Source organism: Uloborus diversus, chromosome 9 (assembly GCF_026930045.1).
Source record: "Uloborus diversus isolate 005 chromosome 9, Udiv.v.3.1, whole genome shotgun sequence".
Classification (NCBI taxonomy): domain Eukaryota; kingdom Metazoa; phylum Arthropoda; class Arachnida; order Araneae; family Uloboridae; genus Uloborus; species Uloborus diversus.
The window spans coordinates 22,679,992-22,691,948 of NC_072739.1; the positions used below are offsets into that span (position 1 = coordinate 22,679,992).

Genomic DNA, 11,957 nt, shown 5'->3' on the forward strand with positions numbered 1-11,957 from the left:
CATTCTATTTCGTGTTATCAAAAGAATATTATAAATGTAAATAAATAAAAACCAATTCAAGCTTTTTAAATGAAACCTTGTTAATATTTTCGTTGAGAGAGTTGTGGGATTTTGCCTGAAATGTTGTTCAAATTGGACAGGGTTACGTTATGTAACATTCATATAGTTATACATTCGACTCCATAGATATAGATTTATTTATCCTCATACAAATAATGCCGATGATCGAGTAACCCGCGTGTTTCAACAATGAATTCGCACCACGGCATGATATGTAATTCGATAATATGTTTTAGTAATGTTTAACATGCAGAGAAAGACTTTATTGTGACAAGGCTGAACTCGATCCGGTAACTTGAACAGTTTTACTGGTAAGACTGTGTCATCTCAGAGGAATGAAGAAACGAAAATAATGAACGCTATCTACTTGAGTTTAGGGTTAATCCACTGGTGTTAGAGTTAAAATTTCAACCATCAAAGTATCACCAAACAGGCAATTGCTTCGTTCAAATGAAGAAGAGTTGAAGCAATTTTCACCCGTCATGCCTTGACGGGTGACTTTCTAGTTTTCAAATAAAATGGCATAAGTACAAATGTACATATTTTGTTGAAATATATTACAAAGCTTTAATATTTTATTAAATTATCGCATGCATTTTCCAAGTAATTTCTAGAACAGTTTTCGTTTTCCGTTTTTCTTTTATTGTGCCCTTTTTATTAATAGAAAATATATCACTTATTTTCAGGAGGACAAAGGTTCACCCATATTTGGAAACTTTGTATGTGATAACCTTCAGTTTAATGTTAATTTAAACTGACAATAATTAATTTACCACTTAACATAAACTTTTTGTTAACTAATTTTAACTAATGACTCTATTAATTTCAATTATTTAATTAATTTTAAATTATTATCATATTTTAATGATCAGTTTTAATTGGATTTATCTTAGTCTTGTGTAATTATCAGCTACTAATTCTGCTTTAGCATGCCTCCTCTTTTGAAGTTCGTGCAACCTTGGACCCCCCCCTTAACAAAGTTCTAGCTACGGGCCTGCATGCAGAAGTCTTGAACTTACACAAGAAAAAAATCAGAAAGGAAATTAGCAGTAAAAAAAGAAGCTGTCAGTACAACAAACTCTAACAGAAATAGATAATCTTATCTTGCACTAATAATAAGGACTCATTATTAATTTATTTTTGCAGCTGAAAACTAAACTAGAAACTAAAGTTGTTTCAAGAAAAACAAAGAATCTGAAGCAGGCGAATTTTAAAGCTATTAGTTTTTAAATAGAAAAATCATGTAAAAAGTATATTTTACATTTAAAATAAAGAAAAAAAAGTTTCTTTATTTAAATACATTCTTATGATAATGTTCTTGGTTAATACACTGCAGGAAGAAGGTATGTAACAACTATGGTGCTATATTTGCATGTTCGAAAATGACCTCCAAGAGCAACCAACCTCCATTAACGACCACTTTTTTCAGGAACGGAGAGTGGTCGCTCCAGAGAAGTTTTACTGTATTAGTTTTCTTTTAAATAAAAAGGTTTGAATCTCTTTCATAGACACACTAATGACAAAAATTTTGTCAATATCTACCACTTCAATAACCTTAAACAACTGAATCATGTTATATTATGAAATAACCCTCTGACTTCTTTAATGAGACATTTTCAGATTGATGGACAAGTATTGCCAGAGTTTGAAGTTTCTTTGCAAGGCTGTGGTCAAGGCGGGTTTTAGGTGCTTCCACTTGAAACAATGAACAAGTGAATTCATATTTTATACTGTAGTTTAAATTTTAGAATTAATGTGTTCTCCTTTCTTTTCCCCTCATCTTGAATATTTTCCTGTTTAATAAGATAATATACTTAAGACTGAATATTAAATTTTAATGTGTTGGAGTTATGGGAGAGACTTTATCCCCAAATCTCTTCCATGGCTGGTCTGCTGATTAATGTACTTTGTCAAGTTTTTGTTGACAAACGAACTAAAAATGAAAACCAAGTTTGAATTTTTACCTTTTTAAAACCTGGGGCATGGGACAAAATCGACTCTTTTTCTGGGGACGAAATAGATTTGATAAAAATGCTGTTACTCCTCAAACTCAAGAAACAAATCCAGGGGTGAAGCTTTTTTAAGGCCATTCCAGAGTTGTTGTTTTTTTAGGGACAAATCCTGGAATTCTGATTTTAACTAATTTGTCATAATTTAAAATGATATTATATATCTAAAATGTTAATTATTACAAATCAAAGATACAATTTATTGCTTGAAATAATGTATCATAAAATGAAATGTTAATGCGTATTCTCCCCCTGTAGCTATCACTGCCTCTTTTTCAGGAAAATGCTCCGAATTTTTCTTAACTTACTTAAAGTTACTTAAGTTGCTTAATATAAACTTTAAGTTGCAAAATATAAATAATGAAAAATGAGCACTCAATTATAAAAGGGAAAGAGAGGAGCAAGTTTTTTTTAATCCTATGCTCCTGTTCTGTCTTAATGCTGCTTGCTAGGAGCCCTTCCATGGTTTGGTCAAGTGCACCCCTGCAAATGTGTGTTGTCTTTATTGTCATAATTGAAAATTCTCCTGTAAATATCGGCACAGAGTCTTATGAATGCTGTTAGTTTTTTTCATATTTTGTCAGCAATCATCAATTTATTTTAGTGCGTTTTTTTTCTTTAGGTTTTTATCCGCATGTGCTGGAATTTAGTTGAAGTTGGTCGCCAAATGGACGGCATTGGTGCAATAGTCGTATGTTTATGCAATGCCTTAGAGCTCTTGTCAATCATAAATCCTGATGACATGGAACACAAGCTGCTTTTGGCGAGAGTATATATGCATCTCAGCATCAACACATCTGATGTAAGAGGGGAAGATATTATTACATTCACAATGCAAGAGGAAATATTTTTATATTTTTAGCATTATCATTCGTGTTTCATAGTTCTTTTTCTTAAAATTTGTCTGCAGCACGGAAATGAAACAGGGAAATTAAAATACTGAATTAAGAAAAAAAAATGTTTTCTTCGTATGCTGCTAGATAGTAAGTAATATAGTGTGGTTAAGTAATATAGTGTGGTGTGGTTAAGTTGAGTTATGACCTTCGCAATGTTTACCTCTTTTGGGGGAGTTGAGTGAAAAAGAGACACGTTATTAGCACAGATTTGAGTTGAAAGACTTTTGCAAAACTAATACTACAAAAGTAATGCTGCTCACTCATCGCCAATTACCCTACCTTACAATGAAATTAAGCTTTAAAACCTTTAAAAAAAAAACAAATTATTTGTGAAGCTCAAAATCCGCAAATTTTATGCTTGCTTAAGTTCAGCCTTGGAATTAATTTTTTGACTTCATTAATGCTTAATTTTATCATTACTATCATTCATTTTTGTTTTTGCCAGGGGTGTTAGTGATATGAAATTTCCGACATTTCCGAAAATTTTGGGTTGCTGTTTCCAAAAATTTCTGACTGGCAACATTTTAAAACTGAAGAAATCTTTTTAAATGTTTTTTTTTTTTCAATAATTTTTGTATGCATGTTTGAAGAGTTTTGAGGGTTAGGGGGTCGAGCTTCCAAAAATTTCACACTGTCTTCAGAAAATTCAACTTTGAGTCCACTTGCACCCCTGGTTTTTGCTAACAATTAAATATCTTGTCCCACCCTCTAACAAGAGTAAGTATAATAAAAATTGTTCGCTTTCCTTGTAGGTGATATCATTGCTGCAAGAAATATCAGCTCAAGATCCTATGGCTGTAGGAATCGTTGGTTATATGTATCAATCTGCCCTTTGCTCACTGGAGAATCAGAAAACAAAACAAAGTGTTAAAGTAAGACATTTATTTCTTTTATTCATAAACTGCTATGAACTTCATCCTCTTTCTGTTTAAGTATTTAAATGTAAATAAAAATGTATGACGATGATCCACCAATGAGATGATCTTAGTCAGTATATCAATTTCAATGAAAATCCAATACTCCCTTAAAATCAGTGATCTCATTAAAAGTGCAGAGTGTTCCAAAAATAACAGTATATTTTCATGAAAGCACTAATGAGTTGATTTATTTTACAGATATTTGTAGAAATGCTCTCCTTGGAAGAAAGAATCTATCCCCATTGTTTCATGGAAACTGGATATTAAAGCATATGAAAAGTATCGTCACCTGTTCCAGCAAAATACTTAAAACAGCCACCAACAAGACCACTTGTGAAAAATGCAGATGAACTAGTTGTGTTGTAGATGAAAAACGTCCTGGATAACCATCAGTTATTTCTGAATTTGTTCACAAGTTGCCTGATATTTGCTCTTGTTGGTGGCAATTTTCTGTTTTATTGCTGTTGCAGGTTACCCAAGTCTTCATATGTTCTTCTAATACCAGTGAAAGAAATCAATACATTGGTGTTTTCATTAAAATGGATCGCTATTTTTTGAACTCTGTACTTTTGCGTAACAAACTGCTTTAGACCAGTTGTAACTAATACATTGAATATTTTTGAAGCATTTATTTTTATTAAAATCAAGTTTAACCTTGAATTTGACTAAAAGCAATGACAACTGATTTTGTCTTTTGAGCAAAAATTTTGTTCATCAGCATCTAGCATTCTAATGCAATAAAACAACTGAATCTTATTCTCTCTGACTCTTATCTTTTACTTGAGGCTATTGAGAGAAAAAACTAGATTTTTTTTTATGTTTTGAGTGAAACAAGTGCAAAGTTCAAACCCTAGGGTTGGGGGGGGGGGGGTAGACTTTTTTTGAAATTTTTTTCTTAGTCATGCTGTGTAGCAGCACCTACCAGGGCTACTAGTACAATCTCTTCCCCCAAAACAGAAGAGAGGTTGTCATATTATTTGTACTGCTTATCTCCAAATTTTCAATTTTGAAATTTTTATCCCTTTGTATCTCATTGATGCACTGAACCTTTTGAGTGTAGAGTGTTAAACTACAGTAGAGTCTCGAAAATCCAGGTAGTTGGGGCTTGCGCCGCCTCGGATTACTGAAAACTGATTATCCAAAAAATTCTTTCGACTACTGAAGGACATGCGCTGTTTACTTTCTTACCCTATAAAAAAGAAATACTGTCTCCTCTAAAAATTTATCATTCAAATATCAACATTAAACTTATGTTTTTTTACCCTTAACAAGTTTTGATCAGTTTTTTTTCTTGATGTCTGCACTTACTTATGTGTAAACTTGCAGGCAACCAAAAACTGCCCTTTGATTGTCCTTGTATAAGTTTTGATCAGTTTTCTCATGACATTTGTGTTTATGTATGAGCGTAAATATGTACCTCACATGATACAAAAACATTAGTCATAGAAGGATAAAATTTCATGTATACTCTTCATACAGTGTCAAGTTTTGCACTTCCCTTTTAAATTGCAATAGGATGTTCCAAAAGGGCTGTTTGTTCGTTCTTTGAGACAAAAATTTTTTAATTTCACTTTATTTTTGCATCAACCTTCTTCCTACTTTCTCCAAAGCATCTCTTAATCCATCTCTTATAGTCAATGATTATTTCATGTCACTTGGCAATGTTATTGACATAAACCTTTCAATATATTTCTATTACCTTATTGTATATTGTTAGGGAAGTTCTACATAACAAAATATTTAAATTTTCAGATTATAACTTTTTTTATCTATAAAAAAGTATACCTTAAAAATATCAACAAAGCACCTTGGATTAAGCAGAACCTTGGACTTTTGAGACTTGAATTTTCGAGACTCTACTGTAACTCTATGAATTCTGGCACTTCTTCTAAGAACCTTTTCTAATTAGATAACACATTTAAGTAAAATTATGTAAAAAGGAAATCATTTTTAACACTTTCGTCAAAATCACAAATTTCCTAGCCGAATTGCTCATAATATCATCATAATTTTTTTGTAAAAATAAAGTTCTTATCTTTTCAAAAAATACATGAACAGCACTTAACATTCTATTAAATTTTATGAATACAACACTTTATGTGTGTTTTTTTCATTGGAGTTGTCCATAAATGATGTCACACTTCGGGGAGAGGGGGAGGGTTATGAAATTGTGAGTGTGTGACAAAGGGGAGGGAGGAGGTAGCAGGAAGTTTGACATTATGCAGTTTTGTTATAACTATGCTTATGAAAAACAGCATGGCATGTGACAAAAACAGCGTGAGATGTGACAATTTTGGAAGGGAAGGGGTAAGGTAAGGTGTGACACAGGTGAGGGGGGTCAAATTGTTGAAAAAAGTGACATCAGTTATGGACAGCCCCGTTTTAAAGACTGAGAGAGCTCAAACTATTTTTAGTCTTCACCAAGGGTAAATTTGCTGTAATTGTAATGCCACCCCCTGGCATGGCACATACTGCTACCCTTCTTACTTCTTTTCACCATTTTTCTTCCTTTTGCATCTTTTTTTGCTCCCCTCACTCTAATTTGACCTTTGTCTGTCAAGTAAATTATACTTTATTAAAAATTAATGTTAATCATATAAAAGTTAAAAAAATTGAAGGCGTCTTTGACAGTCCGAACACTTAGATTTCATGTAAAACTAAATAAAAACCAATCATAAAAATGTTTAAAAAGTGGAGACATTTTTTATATTTTTGGCTATTTTTGTCAATTATATTTCATGTTAATAGTAAATATTAAGCTTGTAAATATTTGAAAAGTAAGTGGAAAAGTGTAACTTAATTTTAAGTAATAAAAGTAAATTAATATTTTTGACTCTCTGGTAAATTATATTTCATGTGTAAAAAAAGAAAAAAAAAGATTATATAAACAACTCACAAGTAGATATATTTTATGGTATTGTGCTTGATTGAACTAGCTTTAGTACTCTTTAATGTGTTTCCATTAAAAATGTTCTTAACTCAAATTTTGCCACTTTAAGTTGTCTGGTTGCCTAGTCTGTTTAAGTATAAATCTGTCCCTAGTCTTGGCTTCATATCAGAATTTGTATCAAATTCAATAATTTGATTTTAAAATTTAATTTTTGTTTTAATATTTTTAATAGATAAAGGTTCAGTATAGAGGTGGATATAATAAAGAAGTTAAATATGCTGTTGGAATGATAATGAAGCATAAAAAGTAAGAAAATTTGCTTTACAAGCTAATAGATAATTTTAAAAGTCATTGAAACACTGTTTTCGAATTGTCTTTTTATTCAGAATATTTAATCATAGACGTTTCAGAGTTGTTCTGTAGCTATGTTTTAAGTTCTCATGGAATCTGGAGTAAAAAATTGTTCATAACAATCTGTTTACAACTGTTTGAAATTATTTACACTTCACTTTTCGTAGGTATGGCTACCGATGTGTGATATATGGCTGGGATAATGTGTGTACTGCAAGCAAAGACTGGATCAGACAAATGGGTGTGAGCAATCTGTCCAACAAAGAGAAGCAACCATTTTATCATGTTTTGGTCAATGATGGAACAAACAGATATGCAGCACAAGGTAATGATTTATTCCAAAATTACTAAGCTCAAGTTTAACACTGCAGCGGAAGATTTTTTTTTTCTATTGTTATTTATCATTTAAAAAATGTACTATTATCTTAATGTTATATAAATATTGCATAAACTGCCATGGGAAGGTTAAAGTGCACTATCAGACCCGACGAGAGACCATGTCAGCCTAGTCGAAAACTAAGGGTCCGGGACTTTGGGGGGGGGGGGGGGGCAACACTGACACAAAAAAAAGAAAAGGGGGGGGGGAGCTCCAAATAAGAGAAAACCTAAAGATTAGGTGAAATTTACTCTTTTGGTCTTTACAGTTGTGGAACTTAAAATAGAGTTAATTGTTTTGTAGTTAACAACTTTGATTTTTTTTCTTTTCTTCTTTTTTTTTGGGGGGGGGGGGGGCGGGGCAGGAAAGGCTTGCCTGGGCTCTCTGCAGTATCTGCAAATTTTTCTTTCTTTTGTAATTTTCATCTATGTGTAGCTTTTTTGTACAAGCTTGCGCATTTGGTTTACACTGAAGATAAAGAATGACAAAAAAAGAAAAACACCAGTTCCAACATTTCTCTATAGTTAGTATGTAATCCAAAACGTATTTCTTCAAATATCTGAGAAACTCATTCCTGCAGATGTTGAGCTTTATCTTCCCAGGACACTCCTACTGAGATAAAATTGTGCGTGAAGAGAAATTTCACATGCATTTCCTGCTGTCATCCTAATAAACCTATAGTTGGGGCAAACCTAACCTGGCTGCGCCATAATGCTGTGATTAGGTTCTGTGTAACCTTCACAATGCTGCTAAGTTAGGTTTGCCCCCACTATAGTAGGTTTTTATATTTACATAAATTTTACAAGTTCATGCTTTTTATTTTGTGATAGATCTTATTTCCTAGATTCCTTCAAAGCTAGCAAAAATAATTAACCGAGAACTATAATTAAAGCCAACAAGGAATGGAAAAAGTCAGGGAAACTAGATAAATTGCTCAGCAGCACACTTAAACCCAGTCTTTCTAACCCAGTCTAAAACCAAAGTTAACCTCACTTGTTTTTTTTTTTAATATATTTTTACTAGTTTTTAATTTATTCATTTATTTTATTTTTTATTTTTTTTATAGCCAAACCGTTCATCCTCTTAAAAAAAAGTCACCACTGTCTATCAATTTTCTTTGTGTTTAGATTTAATTTTTACTTTTCAACATTACTAAGAAAAAACTTGCATGGAAACTGACTATTGGTCATGGGTTTTGAGTTTTATAACATACATGAATACCAACTTTTACCAATTAGACATAAAATGTAAGCATTTTAGCTGTTTCTTAAACTTTTTATGTTTAAGTTTCGCTTTTTTACAGAATTCAAAATCTGATTTCATCTACTTCTAATAAACCCCCTCATTTGTGTTTACTTCTGTGATTTTACCTTGTGGATACCAATAATTTTGTCATTACGACTATTTTAAACCCTTCTTGTATCTTGCATTATATAGTGTAAGTCATTTTGACACGGCTTACTCAAAAATTTTGAATTCAAGTCAGTTCCAGCTATATCCACTCTTAAAAATTATCATTGATTTTCACCAGTATTTAGCTTAAGTTTGTGAAGAGTTTAGAAAATAAAATTCATCTAAAAAGTTAGTTAAGGACATTTAGGATGGTAATAGAATATGAAAATCATATTATGTTGTATTAATTTATTTTTATTTATAAAGTTGTTACATTTTAATTCAATTTGAATTTTTAGTAGCATATGTGCAAAGTATATCTGAAGTGGTAACAATTTTATTTTCAAAAGCACTAATTTAAGCAATTCTTGAAAAAAATCAATGTTTTTTTCCTGAAAACATTTCTTTCTGTTAGTCGTGGAAAGTTACAGGCAGAAGCACGGATTTGAAAAATCGAAATTTTGTAGATACCCCGCATTTTCCAAAATGCAAACACTCTCTGCACTCAGTCACTTAGTTTAAGACGTAAACATTAAGCGTCTTACAGAAAATTTTAGGCATGAAATCTAAATATCTCTGATATTTGAAAAATGAAATACATTTATGAATTTTCTTTTTTGTACTAATATTATATAGTTATTGTATATTTATAACTACAAATACGGTCAATTCCCGTTACATTGTGATCCGAATTATGAGAAATGGCTATAACTTGATTTTTTCCCCGATAAAGAATTTTATTCCTAACGCGAATTCTTCGCCCACAACACAAAATTTTTCCAAAGGGAATCGTGTGTAAATATCAGCTTAGTTATTGGGTACTATTTTTTTTTTTCGTGAATTGACCTTCATTCCTTTGGCATCACTGAGAGCGGAAGTTCCCACACCGTACGAGTGTGAACATCGCTTATACAAATAACTCCTCCTCATTTGCCATTTATTTTTTTCATTCTATATGGGAAAGTTGATGAAATATAATGACACCTAAGAGCGCTGTTTCATTTAAAGTTTGAAAATAGAAGGAAAAAGAGAAAGTTTCTACAATTAAAGAAAAGCTAAAGATTATGTGCTTGAACAACTATAAAATGCATCTAAGGTAGCATGACAATAAGGTATGAGTGAATTTTCCATATCTACAATTAAAAAGCAAGAAAACGAATTCCATAAAAGCTCACTGAGTAGTTTCTAAGCGAAATGCAAAAATTGAAAATGGAAGCTGCTCTTGTATTGTGAATTTAAGAAACCAGGAAGAGGGGTGTTGCCATTGATGGAAACGTTATAAAAGAACTAGTTAAGCGACTGTATTGTGTATTCAAAATTATATAAGAATAACGGTTAGATCATGCAGCATAAATCATCATCATCTGCACTTTTTTAAGTTACAAATATCATCTATTGTACAGTATATGGTCTTTGGTACAACTATAGTGCATTTGTTTTTCTTACTATATAATGTACGTACCGTAGTGGTTTATTTTAAGTCTTTCTTTCCAATTGATCATTGATTTTGTGCATTGTAGCAGTTTTTTTTTTTGTTAAATAAAACTATTTTTATTTTTTAAAATACAAATAAAAATTCAATTTTTTTTATGAACGAAACAGTTAAGTATAGTTAGTTAAGAAATGGTTTTTAACAGTTTCGGGTGGTGTTTACAAGTGTCTTTAATTTATGAGTATGTTTATAAAAGTTTTTACACATACCCTTTTCCACAACGCGAAATTTCGACTTACGTGAGGGGTCTTTGAACGCATCCCTTGCGTAAGTCGGGACTCGACTGTAGTTAAGTTACAAAAGTAAAAATTTGGAATTGATTCAAAAATTCTGAAAATATTTTTGTTGCAAGCCAGATTGAAAAGCATCATGGAAAAATAAAAAAAGCATGCAATATGCAAAAACAGCAACAGACAATGACTAAACTTTTCTTTTCATTTTTAAGTGTGAAAAAGAATATTTTTTTCTCAATGTGAAAATGCAATAAGCAAAATCATGAAATTCTGATATCAGCCTCTTAGTAACTGCTGCTGGGCATCAGAAGGTCAATTTTTTCTGCTTTGATTAAACAATTCTTTAAAATGTCAGTAATCCAACGTTATTAAGCACAAAACTTGCAAATGATTGCAGACACGTGTTTCGGTGTTACAAGGAACACCTTTTTCAATGCAAAGAAGTGTGAGCTTTTGGATGAAAAGTCATCCGAGAAAAGCAACACGGTGGAACAGGAGGTAGTATAAATATCAAAAAATAGGAATTAAAAAAACAAAAAAGATAAAATGACACATGGAGACAAAATTTATTATATAATTCCATCAGGAAAAAACCGTTAAGTAATAAATTTTAAAAGAAAACCCATAAACAATGCAAAAAGTCCAAAAATGAAACCACTCTGAATTAATTAGCAATAAATTTACCAGCGGGAAAAACTATGTATGGAAGCAATGTATCAAATGGAGAAATGCAGAAAAAACAGAGTGAAGGATAAACATATTGGAATTAGTTAATCACAAAACGAAATAAGAAAGCAAAAAATGAAAAAATAAAAGTAAGAAATGTACGACGTTTACATAAAAATAATAGAAAATCTAAACCAATTTTAACAAAGGAGTCCACACAGAGGAAAAATAGGGAATTGCAGTAAGATCGTTAACTAAATTAGAACGGTTCCTCAGGATGTGAAAAGATTCCCAAAAATCAAGATCCAACGAATTGGGGCATTTTTGGATAATTTGATAAGAGTTAAAATCAAAAGAGTGATTCGATTCCCAACAGTGTTGAGCAATACTGGATTTATTCAGCTGTTGTTTTCTCACATAGCTTTGATGTTCTTTTAACCGAAATTTCAAAGAACGGCGGGTCTGTCCGATGTATCCGAGTCCGCAATTGCAAACAATTTTATAGATCCCACAGCAATTAAGAGGGTGAATAGAATCTTTAAGAGAAGAGAAAGAAAGTTTATTAATAGGAGAAAATACCACTTGGAATTGGAATCGCTTCAGAATCTTAGCAACCTGAAAACTGATACCAGGGAAGAAAGGCAGAACAACTAAATTCTTAGTGTTAAAAGTTCT

The 11,957-nt window shown here is 31.6% G+C and overlaps 1 protein-coding gene across 1 annotated transcript in view; it reads left to right on the top strand.

The window, feature by feature from the left end:
* The window catches only part of LOC129230619 (F-box only protein 21-like), an 85,522-nt gene that overhangs the window by 17,468 nt on the left and 56,097 nt on the right, over positions 1-11,957 (top strand). Inside the window, exons 8-11 of the mRNA XM_054865036.1 lie at positions 2,692-2,871; positions 3,718-3,837; positions 7,005-7,078; positions 7,291-7,448. Coding sequence (XP_054721011.1) covers positions 2,692-2,871; positions 3,718-3,837; positions 7,005-7,078; positions 7,291-7,448 — 532 coding nt within the window. The remainder of the gene's footprint in view (positions 1-2,691; positions 2,872-3,717; positions 3,838-7,004; positions 7,079-7,290; positions 7,449-11,957) is intronic.